The sequence below is a fragment of the Pteropus alecto genome, unplaced genomic scaffold (genome assembly GCF_000325575.1).
Source record: "Pteropus alecto unplaced genomic scaffold, ASM32557v1 scaffold101, whole genome shotgun sequence".
NCBI classification, from domain to species: domain Eukaryota; kingdom Metazoa; phylum Chordata; class Mammalia; order Chiroptera; family Pteropodidae; genus Pteropus; species Pteropus alecto.
The window spans coordinates 15,628,788-15,645,518 of NW_006432945.1; the positions used below are offsets into that span (position 1 = coordinate 15,628,788).

The following is a 16,731-nucleotide window of genomic DNA, read 5'->3' on the forward strand; positions in this document are numbered from 1 at the left end:
GAAGTAGGATCTGACAACCACAAGTATTTCGCTGGGCAGTGGTGATGAAAAACAGGGCAACCCCTGCCCGTCACAAAGCAGGGACTGGCAAACTTTTTTTCTGTAAAGGGCCAGATAGGAAATATTTCGGGCTTTATGGGCCATCCTGTTTCTGCTGCAGCTACTTAACTCTGTCATTGTAACTTGAAAACAGCCACAGGCAACAAATGAATAGATGTGGCCGCGCTCCAATAAAACTGTATTTACAGAAATCGGTAGTGGGCTGGATTTGACCCACAGGCAGTAATTTTCTCCTCCTGCTATAAAGATTTGATAAATTCTATGATGATGATTATATATTATTATATTGTTATATGGCTTACAAATAATCTTTAATAGTTAACATGTAATCAGCTTTTAATCAAGAACTCAGTATATACACCATCTGCAATCTCCCTTAAATGAATCTGCTAACAAGAGCAATGAAAAAAAAAATCTTGCACCTAAATGCTGATGTCATTTCAATGAATTTTAAAGAGAAAGTTTCCAGTGACAGAGATTGCCATCACATCGTCCTTAGTTTTTGAGGGAGAAAGCTGGGTCAAAGTGAAGGACAATGTCCACAGAGGCTTTGGAGAAATAAGAGTAGAAATTTGCCTAAATCTTTTAATCTCTGATCTTTCCCTTCTCTTTGAAGCCATTGGTCAGGGTTTATCTCCCAAAGCTCTGTCCGAGGAGAGAATGGCCTCAGGGGATGTTTATTGGCTGTAACCAGATGTTTATTGTGATGCTCAATGCCTATTGACAGTGAATTGCTTGTGTATTTTTTGGACTTCAGTCCCAAGAAAATGTTTGTGTCTCCTAACAAAACAGTATGTTTCCTTTCATCCGAGGACAAAGATTACATATTGCTTCACTTTTTACTTTGGTTATCTGTAAGGCTAGATCTAAATATAAGGCTCGATCATTATAATGCTTTTCATCTACTCGGGAAATATACTTTTTTCTCCTCGATACTTGTTTTTCCAAAATGTCACTGATTATCTTAAATGTTATTGTGTCTTTCACTATAAATGCCTTCAAGTGCTTTTTAGATTCAGCTTATGTATAAATCAAATATGATAAATAAAATTAATCAGATCATCTTTGCAAGGAGTACTATTTTTTTTTTTTTTTTTTTGGTAAAGTTCCTGCGTAAATAACATATATATGATTATAAATAAACTGTTAAGTACTTTATCGATACTGGAGGTTTTTGTAAATAAGTATGTTATGGGGCAAGGTTATGGTCTTTAGTTCTAGAGTCAAGCAATCTCAGTTCCAGTCCCAGCTCCATCACCAGACCAGCTGTACGGTCTTCCGCATGCGATTCAACTTGAGTCTCCGTTTCATTTCTGCAAGACACGCCACACGCGTCTCACAGAACCTCTGGGAGAACTAAATGAAACGGCACTTGTAATGTACACAGAGCACAACGTCTGGTCTACGATACTGCTACGTATGTACAGAGAGAGCTGTCACGGCATGTTCATTTTTATTTTCATAGCAATGTTTCTGTCAAAATGTAAGAAAAAAATCTAAGAAATGTAAGAAAATCTAAAGACTCTAAAAAATGCCCAGCTTTCAGTATGAGGCCCTAAAAGTCTGCCTGAGCATTGCCGTTGTTTTAAAGTCTACCCTCATCATCTTCTCCGGTGTTTTTGAGTGATTGCCCACTAAGCGTAAATTTAGAATATCGATTTAATATTTTTTCTTTTATTCTGTTTTTTTTTTTTTTTTTTTTTTTTTTTTTTTTTTTTTTTTTTTTTTTTTTTTCTTTAAGAGGTACTGACTGACAATAAAGCCAAAAGCTGTAGGCTGACAGATTAGAACCACAGAAATCGGGAAAAAAAGGCCACAACAACAGCAAGAAGCCCCAGGATTTTCAACAGGAAGGAAACTGAGAAATTAGACGAGGGTTCTAGAGCCCGGGTCTTTAAGGGCTTCAGTATCCTCTGCTTCTGGGTGAGGATGGCTCTCCTGGCTCCTTCCCACTGCCCGGGCCCCACCAGGCGGTACTGATAGGAGTTGCAGGGTCCAAAGTAGACTTTCACAGCCAGTTTAGGGTCTTTCAACAAGAGAGACAGGAGCTCTGGCTTCGCACCTATCTCTAAAGCGAGCTCGTCCAAGTAGCTGATGTAATTGGTCTGCAGTATCTGGCTCTGGCTCTCCCCAAACCTTAACGAAGAAAGGAAGAAGGGCAGATTCACGAGATGTTCTAAGTTATAGAAAAACATTAGGCATTCAACAGCTAGTGTAAGAATGAAGGAACGAGCGAATGGATAAATGAGTTCTTAGGGAGTCTCCGGTGTAAAGCATTGGCTTATCTCATCGGGAGGCCCATGTGTCAGATTGACTGTAGGCTGTAAGATAAATAGCCAATAAATGACCATGAGTACATGGAAGTCCTAGGGATGCGACAAGATTTACAATCACGATTAGTATTTGGTATTTACTACGCAAAGGGCCAACTAGTCAAGACTGCTGCCAAGATTCACGAGATGACTGATGCAAGCCTAGCTCAGGGTCTTACGCAGAGGAGACACTTACTATTTGCTTGTCAAATTATTAAAGTACCTGGCACTCTGGCCGGCACATGATACTCAATAAATGTTAGGTGGATTAGAACATGAACACGAGATACTCCCTTCACGTGACCTAAGGCTCCGAGTCAACTTTCCAAGGTCACTCGATCTCAACTGAACCTCATTCCACTTTGTCACAAAGCAGAAATCCTCGAAGCTTCACGTCACACTGGCCCCTTTCTGATTTACTCTGATAGGTGAGACCCCAGCTAACTTCCCAGAGATACTTAGGCTACTGTCACCACTGTGGTCCCCAGCCCATTCTCTCTAACCACAGGGCGTGGGTGGCCTTAGAAGACGTGGAATCTAACAAAACTGAAGTGAAATCAAGTCAAGGGAAAGCGCTCTGATTTGGTAAAATCCTTATCTTTAAGTAGTCAGTTCTTAAACCATTCTGTGTAAGAATCACCTTGGAAGAACATAAACATGCAAATGTTCAGTCTCCTCCAGAGATTCTGGGTCACTTGGTCTGGGCGATGGCCTTGGCATTGGCGTTTTTAAGAAGCAGCTAGGTAGATGCTTCCTATAGGTGCTCAGAGCACTTTGCTTTGAAAAACACTGCTCTACGTAAAGAATTAAAAAAAACTTTCTTACAGATCAATTCTTTTTTTGTGCCTCTCGATAATGTCTTCCATCATAGTCTTCTCTGAAGGCAAGGTACACAGGCCTGGAAAATAAAAGGATGGCTTGAGTCACAGGTTGGGTTCAGCGTCATTGCTTTATGTAGTTGTTCATTCCTACACTTAGACTCTGGCCATCTCCCCATGTTATACCCGTCAGGGCTGCTGTGTTGTTGAGCTTTGGGCCGTGCCATGCCCATGGTGTTGCTGCCCATGGAGCTATAGCGTGAACTCAGGTGGAGGGGGAAGGACGAGAGGCTGGAGAAGGAAGGTGAGGCCATGCCAGGTGGCTTAAGCTCCAGCCTGACGGGGATGGGGAGCCGTGAGAGAGTTTTCTGCAGGAGGTGACAAGATCAGATTTGCCTTTGAAAAGGTCCTTCTAGCTGCTGAATTTCAGAAAATGCGTTCCAGGGAGGTGAGTTGAAAGGCAGCGAGACCAGTTAAGAGGCTGCTCAAGTAAGAGGGTCACAGATTAAGATAGGGCAGTGGGGACGTAAGAGTTGTCACCATGTGCCATGACTCCATCCCCCATCCATAAGTGTCCCCCGAGCTTTGGATATGTTGAAAAATGGTCAGTCGCCCCCGGATGTGGCTAGTCATCTTGGACACAGCGAGTCCACAGCAGAGCTCGCCTTCGAAGCCCCCTGCTCAGACTCGCACCTTTTCCTGCCCCTCCCCGCTCTGTATTTGCCCCTGCCCGCCCAGTTTCCGTGGCCAGAGACAGCCGGTCGTCACCCTTGACTCCTCCCTCTTCTTCTCTGGTCTTCCCACACGGAGCCAGTCGTCCATCCCGCCGACGTTAGCCTTGGCTGTTTCCCATATGTACATCGCCTCCTCTCCTTCGTCTGTCTGCCTGGAGCGGGTTGCGTCACGGTGTTTTAGTGTGGGCTATTACAGTAGGCTTCCCACTGGTCTCTGAGACGCCATTCTTTTCTCCTTTCAAGTCTGTCTTCCACCCAAATGCTGAAATAATGTATCATATGTATAAACTGATCATGTCTGTCCCTTGTTTATAACCTTCCATCGGGTTCTCTGGCTGGAGAGCTTTCTAAAACGGAGATCCTAGGTGCTCAGGTCAGCCTTAATCAGGGTCCCTTAAGGGGCCACCAGATGACTTTTATGTGTAGGCAGTTTTGGGAAGAGCTGATCGACATTTTGTATTTAAGCTCCTTAGCATGCCTCTCAGCCCTCTCTGCCTTACACGCCATGTTCGAGGCATGTCAAACAGCTCAAAACTCTCCATCTGCGTCATGGCTCTGTACTCATGCTTAAGTGAGTCTCTCTTCTGCAGCTGAGAAATTCAGCCCCCTAGAAAGCTTTCCTGGACCACGTGCCACCCTGCTGTTGCTAAATGCCCTTTCTCTTCTCCCAATGCATCCATGCATTCCTCCATCAAAGCATCTGTCTTATTATATTGAAATGATCTGTTTAAATTTCTCTCCATCGCCACCAGGTTCCAGTGCAGAGCTAGGCATTTGATGAGCTGAATGGACCCTGGGCTCAGTGAGATAATAGCCTTCCAAGGAGTGGGGAGGGCCACTCAGAAGCCGAGAGAGAAACCTTTCAATAATTTCAAAACTTTGGAGAGATCTGTGAGGTTGAACTGCTTGGGTATTAAGAGTTAATTTGAAATGAAGTGCGGAGTAGGCCCCACGTCTCTTGATTTGCACTTATTTTGAGGAATTTATAAACATCATGTAGGTAAAGCCAAGAGTCATGTGTGTTTTCTTAGCGATTCTCTCATGATTCAAAGAAAGGATAGCATGCATTTAGCTTTACGCCAATTGAAATTCTCTAAATTTTCCAACGTTTTAAAGAAACGAGTCAAGATATTTATTATTATTATATCTCTGTATTTGTTATTTTGTGATTTCCCCACTGACTTTTTAGGATGGAAATCTTATGAGAGCAGCCAAGGAGACAGCCTTCTTGTTGGCAACTTTCTTATCTAAACTCACTACTGAGCAAACTCCACAACATATGAAACCCTCAGCCCCTCACTTGCCTACTCACTCACCTTTGAAAACTCTCGTCGCCCAACGAGCTTGGAGTTCAACAGTTGGGAAAATGGAACCAAGGGGCTGGATGAGGCCAATGCAGGCAAGGGTTGGCTTCTCATGGTGAGGAGGGAACATGTATTTAAACAGCGAGACCATATTATTCTCTACTTTAACGAGTGAATCTTCAAGGAAGGGAAAAGAGGGCGTGTATCCTGTTGCAAAAACAATGACATCGATGTCCTCCTCCACCGTCCCGTCCTCAAAGATGGCAGAAGTTTCTGTGAGCTCTCTCACTTTGGATTTCACCTTGATGGCTCCACGGAGTATGTGACTTGGAAGCTCATCGTTTACTATGGATTCTTTCATCAGGTTTCTGAAACACACAGAAGAAAACACTCAGAAAGAGCACTTAATGAGGAGTCTTGATCCCTCTTGATATTTATGGGGTTGGCTCTGTAAATAAAGAGGTTTCTCAGATAGCCAGAGAACTTTCCAACTTGATTAGTTGGCCTGCTCCAAACCTTATTACCTGACTTTATTTTCGTAACACAAATCGCTCCCTTCGACAAAGGGAAACCATGTAGGTGATGGGCGGGGGTTGGGGGGAGTAAAAGATATTTCAAAAAAGGGAGCATCTCCCAGGTCTTAGACAAAATGCCGGTGCCCGTGGTCAGTTCCAGGATAGTCCAGTGGTTATTAGGCAATTGATGTCTCTAACGTTCTTCTGTGCCGCCGACCTTTAGTCACCTTGCTGTCCCCTTAATCTCTGTCTGATCGTAAGTAAGGAGGGGAAAACTTGTTAAATTCCCATTACTTTTGAAAGCTAGAAAGGATCAGTGTGAAAATTAATATATAGAATTCAGTTTGGAGATGTTCGTTAATCCCAAATATCCATAAGTCTCTGTATATGATAGCATGGGTGATGAAGCAAAGTCCGTTAGTATTTCTTAAATTTTCTTTTCTGTAGATTTGAGAACCATTTCTTTAAATATATATATATATATATATATATGTGTGTGTATATATATGTGTATATGTATGTGTGTGTGTATATATATATGTGTGTGTGCATATATATATGTATATATATATACACATATATATGTATGTAAGACAATACATGCCACATGCATCAGATCTCAGAATATAGTAGTCGCATGCACTTGTCAAAAGAGTCTAAAGCCCCTCCGTTTTATTTATTTATTTATTTTAAGGGAAGGAGCCTGTTACCAACTAAAGAAAAATAAACATCTGTGATGTTTGCTTGTGATCATAAGGTCAGTGATGTATAATTTTGAGATAAACAGATTTTTTTTTTTTTGGCAAAAAAGACAGTGACTCTGCTCTTAAAAGCCGCTCATGGGAAGAACTCGTATGATGTACAGAGTTATCAGATGTGAGTTATCAGACAGAGAATCTGACACGCATTTCCCATCACCACCCTCTGAACAGGACATCACCGTCTCTTAAAGCGGCCTTTCTAATGTTGGACAGCTCTGGGTATTGATGAGTTCCTCCTGTAGCCTAGTTCTTTTCTGGAGTAGCTTAAACCCTTTCTACTTGGCCTTCTTATGTATTTACTTTTTAAAAGGCACACAGAACAAATACGGAGATCCAACTCTGGGACCCACGTGATACCCTATGCTCTCGGGCTGTAGCTCAAACTACCATGTTCGCAATTTGGCTCTCTGCAAAGAGAGGCACCTCTCACGACCTCGCTTACCAACGCGTATACCGTAAAAAAGCAAAACAACTCTACTTGTTTTGAGGCTCGAGGGCATAATTTTCGTGGCTGAACCACCGATTCATCTGTTGGTTCCTCATCCATTTTACAACTATTCGTGGCAGGACATCTTGGAGCATGGACTTAAACCGGGTGTGGAATATCATATCCCAAGGATAGCCGTCTTTGGAGATACGGCTCATGGTCCAGGAGCCTCCTCTGGTGCTGATGAATACCTGGTAAGCAAAAAAGGTTCCAGGTGACGTCAGGGCATCGTCTTTTTTGGGAGGAATGTTCTGTGCAGGTGATAGATCATGTGTGTGGCCCCAGAATTTGCTGAAATGTTTTGTTTCAAAGATGATTGACCTCCAGTGAAGCACTTTCTCGTCATCACTGCTCTGTGGCAACTTTTTATAAAAGGAGGATCCAGGGGTATTTACACGGACAGAGGAAGACTGCAACAGCCTTGGGAATTTTCATGGAAACACGAGAAAATCTTTGAGCTAATTCCAGTTGTGAAATCCACAGGTCTTCGCCACATTGACAGTTGTGGTTCGATGCTCCTTACCTCCTCTCACCTTTTCCACCCACCCAAGTTTTTCTTTTATAGTGAGGGTGAATAATTATAATCCTAGGAAATGGACGATTACAGCCTAGTTACTATGTAGGCGTAAATGCGTTTACGTGGAGTGGCAATAAGAAGGAAGATCGGCTTCCTCCCGTACTTAAAAGAACTTTTTACATATTTGAAATGTTAAAAACTCTGAACTTATACTGATTCTCATTCTCTGCAAATGCTCATCCGAATCCTCTTTCAGATGTGTTCTGGTTCCTCTCGTTTTCAAAATACATTTTGAAATATATATAGTATATATTTTCAAATACGTATTTAACCTTGCTTACTCCCCGCTTGTCCAAATTCACATTTGAATTGCTTCTCAAAATTTTACAGCCCATTCTGAGTTCTGTATTAGAAGGCTGTCCTATATAAACACTTAAACATTGATTCGCTTGTAAGGAAACCGATTCACTTAAGAGTTTAGGATTATGGACTCTACAGCCAAGACCTCAGATCTAGACTTCGTGGATTTGAATCCCAGCCTCACTATTACTAACTGTGCTGCCTTTGGCATGTTATTTCAACCTCTCTATGCCTCAGTTTCTCCCTCTGCAAAATGGGGGTAATAACAGTACCTGGGATTATTGCGCAGATTGAGGTATACGCAAAATACTGAAAATATTGCCTACTAGCTCTTTTTCTTTTGTGAATTTTGGCTGGAGGAGAGGAGTTGCACATCGTGTCACACATCTGCAGTAAGCCGAGTTTGGAGACAGATTTTTTTGGGAAGGATCTCAACAAAAGTGGCGCCTACATAAAACAGTGTTGAATTGTCAGTCTGTGGTCAGCTGCTGCCCTTATGTTGACTTCACAATAGTCCCTAGTGTCTCTTTCCATTACCTATTGTCTCTCCTTTTTCCTTGGCACTGACTGATAGGCGACTTTGACAGGTCCCAGTGTATCCCCTTCATTAAGCACCTGGTGAGGCACCATATTTGTTTATCACGTTTGCTACTGGGCCTCTCAAGCCCCGAAAGTGTGAAACTCAGGACAGGACAGTTTTGCGGGGGTGTGGACTTGGGCGTGGTGAGTCACGTGCAGCCAGAAGATGCAGGGCCGCGAAGGCTAGTGTGTGCGTGGCAGAGCTCCTGGGACCCAGCCCTGCTCTGGGGAATGCTCTGGGGACAGGAACCTTAGCTCTTTTCCCCTCTCGGCTTAGGTCTGTGCTGCTGGAAGGGGTTTATTTTCTGCTACTCCTATCAGCATTATCTACATCTCGCAATGTTTGGCTCCTTAGCAGCTCTGCTGTGTCATTCCTGAGCAGGTGAAAAGACAGCAGTGGTTGGAAATCCTCGGCATGCATCTAAATATCTGTGGTCATGAACGAGAGTTTTACGTCTATTTAATTTTTTTTTATGTTCCTTGGTAACTGATGATTATTTGCATTTCAAATACAATTCAAATATACACTAAATTTCTAAATGGCACTCCCCAAAATGTGAACAGGTCAACTTCTCACTAAGCTCCCTGGGTTGAAAGAAGTCATCTGGTCCAAACTTCTCATTTAAAAAATGAAAGAACCATCGCCTGGAGAAGTGAAGTGACTCATGCTAGGCTACATGACTGATAATGGCAGAGTTGGAAGGGAAACTCTGGTTTCTTGACTCCCAGACTTTCCATGATATCACACTGAGCAAGTGACCAAGCAACCATCCAACTAGCCAGCCAACCATCCAACCAGCCAACCAGCCAGCCAGCCAGCCAGCCACCTATCCACCCACCCATCCATCCATCCGTCCGTCCATCCGTCCGTCCGTCCGTCCATCCGTCCGTCCGTCCGTCCATCCATCCGTCCGTCCGTCCATCCGTCCGTCCGTCCGTCCATCCGTCCGTCCGTCCGTCCATCCGTCCGTCCGTCCGTCCATCCGTCCGTCCGTCCGTCCATCCGTCCGTCCGTCCGTCCATCCGTCCGTCCGTCCGTCCATCCGTCCGTCCGTCCATCCATCCATCCAACCAACCAACCAACCAACCAGCCAACCAGCCAGCCAGCCAACCATCCAATCGACCAACCAACCATCCAAGCAACCAAGCAACCAACCAACCAACCAACCAACCAACCAACCAACCAACCAACCAGCCAGCCACTCAACCACCCAACCAACCAGCCAACCAGCCAACCAGCCAACCAACCAACCATCCAATGTGAATGAAGCCTCGATTACATGGCTCAGATTTTTCAATATGTCCTCCCCTTTCCTCTCCTCTATGGCTCAAGGTGAGAAGAGAGCATCGCACCTGAGCAGCCTTCTTACTCAGCTCCACGGCAATATCTGCTGCCGAGTTTCCGATTCCGACCACCAGGATGTGCTTCCCTTCGAATCCCTCTGGGCACTTGTATTGGCGGCTGTGGAAGTACTGTCCTTTGAACCTCCCAATACCTTCAGAAAAATGTCACTTGTTAATTATGTCAAGTTACTTTCAACCAAATTGCTTTTCCTTTCTGGGGTTGATCATTTGTTTGGCCGCTTCCCCTCTGATGGGAGTTACAATAGCAAGGCCAACTGGCAAACTCAAAGTATAAAGCACATAAGAAAAGTTAAGTACATGGTCCAGGAACAAAAGAGTTCCCAGGAGCTCCCCGCACAGGACCCTGTCCGTGGGTGTGGTTCCGTGGAAGAGGATCCGAGGACGGAATAAGGTCACAGGTGTTTGGCAGGATAGAAAAAGACCGAAATAGGCACATGGCTAAAAGAGAAGCAATGTGGGTGGGAGTTCTCTGGAATTTTGACTTTGGAGCGTATCAGCTGAGCTCCCTGTGTAACAAAGACGGTGTTTGGAGTCTTTCGTCCTTCTCACTCCATCCCAGTCTTAATGTTGTGCCCAAGTGAGCAGCTTATTCTGCCCGTCCACCCGGACTGCATACGAAGTGCCTAGACACGTGCTTTGAACAGCTGTGGATCGCCGGGCCTCACCTGGAAATTCCTCCAGTGGGATGTGCGGGAGGATGTGGTGGCCGCTGCAAACCATAACTGCGTCAAAGACAGAACTCTGCTCCTGGCCTTTGTTCTCGGTGACAACCTCCCACTGGCCAGAGGAGGAGAAATCTGGGCGTTTCTTCACACTGAGGACAGTTGTCTTAAACGAACACAGAGAAGGCATCATTGAGCATTAATCTGGCATAACAGGGGCCTGTCCGGTGCCCTGGGAGTGGTGATGGGTAGAATGAATGTGGGACTCTAGGTTCCATTTCAAGCCAGTTAAGGCAAAGACAACTAAGCATGCCCTTCACATTCTTCTTTGGCAGGGGGCCGCCGAGGACATGCTGTTTTGTGCGAGAGCCTGACTCAGCTCTGGGAACTAGTCTGTTCGAGACTGAATGAGAACTGCAGTGAGACACAGGAGAGCAAGGTAAGCTCTGGGCGAGGTGCAAAACACGTGTTTACCGTTCAAGTGGTCACACGGTGGCATTCATCAAGAACCTTTTATGTATCGATCTGTGTCAGGCTCTATATTAGAGAAGATATTTCACACGAAGCACTTTGCATAGTGCCCGGTTTGTTGTCGGTACTCCATGAAGGGTAGTTGTTCATATTTCGTGTTTTTAAAACAGAATACGTCATGTTAGCAATACTGCTTGTGATCTCATTTGGGTGAAGTCATTTATTGGTTCATTGATTTTTTAAAAATGTAGCTCACTACCTGGAGGTCTGCGAGTCTGTAAAAGTGTACACGAAGGTCATATGTCTGCCGTGTTTAAGCAACGAATGGCAAATGGAAGCAAAGCGTTTTCACTTTTAGAGGAATGGCGTGCTTCTTCTGTCTGCAAGTCCTCTATATGCGTCTCCTCTACGTGCTTTTCGAATTGTCAGATATTTTTTAAAGTGATGCATTGGCAATTTTTGAGGCTGTTCAAATTTAACAATCTATATAGAATATTAGCGTAAGGCATATGAACGTATTATAAAATATCTGGGCATTTTCAGCCGAGAGTAAATATTTCAGATTTGTAGTCCAGAGTAGTGTATTAGCTAAAGTACTGTGGATTCTTGCTACTGAAAACGCAGTTCGAGGACCCACACCTTCAGTCTCACTCGGAAGGTTATTAGGATGCAAAGAGCCTTTTACACTTTGAGTTGAGCCCCAACGTCTTCGGGTTTATGCCAACTCAGACCAGTGAATGAAAACTCGTTTTCCTAACCCCTCTTCAATCTATAAAAAACAATTACAGCACTAACACAATAAACAAGTGAGATAGTTCCCTTGCAATTCTAACATGATCTTTAAAAGATAGATAATATAAATGAAGTATCATAAGAAGGCAATATATCTGTCAAATAGATTGATAACTAAATGAACAAAGACAGCTTCTGGTGTAAAGAATCTGTAATTCATAGGATGGATCTACTAGGAATTGGGGAAAAATTACATTAGGTGGAACTGGCTATTTTAATGGTATTTACAAATACAGATTTTAACCAAAATCAGCTATTATAAATTAATATAATATAAACCTGGGATAAAACTAAAATTGCAGAGACAATGAGATGTGTTAAAAAACTAAGCTCCACTAAGAGTTATTTATTCAGAGGTATAATTTACATTTTATTTCCTAAGCACGGTTACTAGTTCTCCGAGTGTAGGTTATTGATAAATATTCAGCACGTTTTGTGAGAATATTGCTTTTTTGTTGTTGATTATTTATTTTTGAGGAAGAACAGGAAAGACGGTTTTAATTGTATTTCAAAATGATCTGGCCACCTTTCTCTTGCTAAGAGATTGCATCCGGAAAAAAGTAATTAGTAAGAGGAGTTTCTCTAAGCCTTCTTAGATGAATGGAGAACTGTGTTTATTTAACATGTTTTTCTAAGAAATGCTATTTCTATAGAAAAGATAAGAAAAAGAAATAGCAGTTTGGTATTTTCCTTATGTCCTTTTAAGGGAAATGTAATTTAACCACTTCAATGGTTATAAATATTAGTTTAAATGCAGTTCTCCGATCAATATCATCATCATTCAAACTTTTACTTTTAATAGATGATTTTTCTCTTCTGCTAATGCATGTGGTCTATAATAACAGGGGTAATGATCCTCTTTTTGGGGGTTTTCTATCATGCTCTTATCCTTCAGCAAATAATTGAATTCGAATACTTGGTTTTATTCACAATTTCTTTCATTATCAGAGTAACTTCTCTATTTAAATGTGATCTGAACTACTGTAGAGAAAACCATTCCCCCCAAAATACAATACCTGGAACTGAATATATTTTAGGAGATCAAACTTTTTGGCAAAAATCCTGAAATATTCCAGGAGCTTAGAATTATGCAGGAAGTTTGGAAAATCTTCAGGCATTGGAAAGTCACTGAAACAGGACATTTCTTTGCTGGTGTTGGTGATGACAGATTGATAGATGCTCGCTCGGCCGTCTTCAACATTTTCCTAAAGGATCAAATAAAAGAGGATAACTGTGCATTAAAAAAATCCCTTGGTTTACTCCTCGTTTTCTAAATCTCACCCCTGGGTGATGTGAGCCTCTTTCATTGCTGTAGGTGATTAAAATGTCTGGGTGATGAGGTGCAGTATGCGTTTCATCATCCTGTGGGATAAGACCTAGTTGGGGACTTCCTGTGTCACTCGCTGGAGGGGCTCTTGCCACTGGTGGGTTTGGGAGAGGGATCGATCCTTCTTTGGGCAGATTTAGCATCCCAGGTCTCTACTTTTTTAATGTCAGTCATGGTGACAACCCGCCCCCTTCTGAAATCCCCCCTGGGGAAGCTATACCCACCTCCCACCTCTTTAGAAACCGATAAACCCTGGAACATTGGTTAAAGAACACAATAGAGAATTTCAATGAGAATGGGTACTTTTGGGGGCAAGGAATTTTCCCATCTTGATTTGAATCCCCTGCCTTCGCTTTATGCTTTTATGCAAATCAACCTTCCTCAAGTGATAAAGGTGAACGGCATCAATACCAATCAAATCTTACACTTGATTTTAAATGTTAGCGAGTGTGCTTTGGCAAAACAGAAGGCAGCACATGCTGTGGTTGGGTTTATAATTTTCTCTGCAAGAAGTGGTCTGCTTAATGATAATGTCTCTTATGTTAAATCATGGCAAGAGCGAAGGATGGGCAACTCAATTTTCCTGATATCAGCACATTATCAAAGAGGCTTTTATAAGAAAATTTAAATAATCCCATCTAAGAATTCTCAATAGACACCTACGCAGAGACTAAGGTGTTATCCAGGCAAATAGTAATTGCTATTATGACTCAGCATTAGGGCATGCTTAAAAAAAGGGAAAGCTTATAGGAACTCATTAATTAATTGAAATAAATGACTTAATCTTAACATAAACAGCACAATAGTCTCTTCCACAGAATAGTAAATAAAGGAAATCTTAACTATGATCCCTTGACCACAATAAATCAATTGTGCATGTTCCGTTCTCGTCTTTATTCATAGAAAATTATTACTTTCCTGCCAATCTTTAGATCAAGGCTCCGTAGATTTTTGGTGACACTGAAAGAAGCAGCCCGGACTAGCAGAAGGAGCCCGGTCTGTGGAGTTAGACACAGGTTTAAATCAGACTGTGTGAGCCTGGCCCAGATCAGTGCCTTCGGCTGTGAACGGAGATGCACTAGACTCTCAGTAGTGGTGTGTACTGTGATTGAGGAAGCTATAAGCTTCAGCGAAGCTGTCAGCGACAGCTCCCTGTTCACTGCAGCACAAGAAAGGCACCCAGGGTGGCTGCTCTGACACCAAAGTAACTGACGAAGGCACACTCGCTATCACACCTGAGTTTTCTGACATTTTATGTACAAGAGGTTGGCCTTAATATTGTTACACCAACTCAAAAAGAGTCTGGATGATTTGCTACAGATAAATGATAAAGATTTTTTTCAAGGGTCTTAAGATTTGCAAACCGAAAACACAACTAGGCAATACTCAGTGTTCCAAAGAAGAAAGAAAAGCTGAGAGTTCTTCTAGTAAAAGGTTCGTTCTGCATTCTTAGCCTCTGGATTGATCCAAGATGGCAAGTCTCTAGATGGCCGGTGGTCTGGACAAACGAACATTCTTTCCTTAGTCCTTCACAGGGAGTAATCAGAGCATTATCTGAATGTGCGATGTGCATCCGGGCATTGACACAGGACTGGAATGTTCAAAAGTTTAAGTTCCCAGGCCAGTCAAAACAAAACAGAGTCGCTTCCTCAGGCCTCAACCTGCTTGATTTTAATAATTTAGCAGCTCAACTGTAGTGACCCCTATTTTGTTTCTTCACCCTATTTCTCAATTTCAAAGGGTTAAAAAAGAGTAAACTGTGGGATCTTGCCTTTTGGACACTATAAAGCTCTTTATATGTGTTGGGCTTCAAAGTTCAGTATTTTAAGAAACCCTCCAGGTGTATCTTCTACTCATATGCATTTGAAAAACTCACTGTCAAAGTACCCACTTTGGCATGAAATTCGGTTTGAACTGGCAAAGCACACATGCCCATGTCCTTGTCAGCCCCCTATTCGATCAGCTTGTAGGGAGAGCACTTTGGATGATTTCTGCTGATGTGAGTCTGCTTTTCATGCTCTCAACCCTTTTGCTCCTGGCTAGGGTGTTCCCACCTGTTTTGATCCCTCGCTCAGAAGTAGCTGATACATAATCCTCAAGCTGTCACTCTTGAGTTCTGAGCTGAAATTTTGTTGAAACTTTCTTATCAAGAATGCAAGTTAGGGTATGGCTATAATTAGGGACTTAGGTGCCAGAGAGACCGAGGTTTGAATGCCATTTTCTCCAGCTGTGTAACCATAACCAAATCACTTAATCTCTCTTGGGTTCTGTTTGTCTCTAAAATATAAACATGGTTATTGTCGCTGTCATTTATTTTACTTTATTATAAGTTTTTAATTCCAAGTATCTCCCTTAATCTTCAAAATAGCAGTGAGGTAGTTACACTGTTATGTTATTATTCCCATTTTATAGCTGAGGAAACTAAGACACAGGGTTACAGGTAAGATCTAACGTCCAGAAGGAGGCAAGCTAGTACTTACTCAAAAGATTGTGGGAAGGAATAATTATAAAATCTTTACGGCTATCTATCTACGTATCATTTTCAATTTTTATACAAATTCTAAGGGACAGCTAGCAATACCAATATTTAGGTTTGGCTAATAGCATGAATTTAATGAACAAAATACGTTTAATAATATTGTTAAAGAGTTTCCCAGCTGTTAACGCTAGAGTGTCACCAGCAAAGCTGAGCCGGCAAACAGTTTATTCATCGGAGAAAAATAAAAGTCAGTAGGCATAAGAGCCCACGCTCTCTAAAAAAAGCACTCGCTCGACGATTGGAATAGAAGGGGTGTCTTGAGAAGAATCCCTGTCACTTCTGATTTGTAAAATATGTCCTACTATTCGTATATTGCTTTGAGAATGACAGAAGTGTCAGCTGCAAGACAGTTGCTGGAGCCCTAAGGACGGAACCTTTACATGGCTGGGTTTGCCCCTCGTTTAGGCTAATGATGACCCGAGGCTGTTGCCAGCCTGTCTCTTCCATTCGTGTGGAGCTGCATGGGATGAATCTCATCAGAGGGAACCCTTCGGGAAGGGACATCGGTAGCTGTCATTGCATGCGAAGCAAGAGCAGCACACTCTGTTCAAGAAACAAGGTCTCACTTACTTGGAACCGCCACAGTCCTCCGATGTCTTTGGTCCTCTCAAAGCAAGTGGGCTCCAGTCCCTCATCCACACAGCACTTCAGAGAGATCAGGCCACTGACCCCAGCTCCAATCACTGCCACTTTCTTTGCCATGGTCTCTGGCCGTGGATCAGTCAATCTGCTTCTCTGGGGCAAAAAGTCCGAGAGTCCTGATGGTGGTCAGGTAATGGGCTTTAAACGCTAGAGCAGTGGTCATTTAATAAGCGGCAGGAAATAAGTAAATGGCTCGCCGGTTCGATTCTCACGTCTCGTGGACTTTGTTTCAAGCCTTGTTTCGAAAGTCTTGGTTTGACAGTTAAAAGCAACCCGCTTAACAAAGCCAAATGATTCAGCAATATAGTACTAGGGAGACGAGCCAAACCTCCAGTTAGTTTTCTTAACAGCTGAGAGATTTTGAGCTTCAGCGCTCACAGCTGAGCCTCTCTCCCCAGCCATTATATACCTTGGATGCTCTCTTACCTTTGGCCGCGGTCTCGCTGTCTCCGTCTCTCGGACACAATAGTTTTCCCTGCTGGTTGT

At 42.9% G+C, this 16,731-nt stretch overlaps 1 protein-coding gene across 1 annotated transcript in view; it reads right to left on the reverse strand.

Moving 5' to 3' along the window:
* Positions 1 to 1,800: 1,800 nt before the first annotated feature.
* FMO2 (flavin containing monooxygenase 2) overlaps positions 1,801 to 16,731 on the reverse strand; it is a 30,929-nt gene continuing 15,998 nt past the window's right edge. The window contains exons 3-10 of the mRNA XM_006907811.1: positions 16,174 to 16,310; positions 12,754 to 12,942; positions 10,478 to 10,640; positions 9,801 to 9,943; positions 6,983 to 7,182; positions 5,241 to 5,596; positions 3,198 to 3,270; positions 1,801 to 2,196 (exon numbers count right to left, since the gene is read on the reverse strand). Coding sequence (XP_006907873.1) covers positions 1,845 to 2,196; positions 3,198 to 3,270; positions 5,241 to 5,596; positions 6,983 to 7,182; positions 9,801 to 9,943; positions 10,478 to 10,640; positions 12,754 to 12,942; positions 16,174 to 16,305 — 1,608 coding nt within the window. The 5' untranslated portion in view covers positions 16,306 to 16,310 and the 3' untranslated portion in view covers positions 1,801 to 1,844. The remainder of the gene's footprint in view (positions 2,197 to 3,197; positions 3,271 to 5,240; positions 5,597 to 6,982; positions 7,183 to 9,800; positions 9,944 to 10,477; positions 10,641 to 12,753; positions 12,943 to 16,173; positions 16,311 to 16,731) is intronic.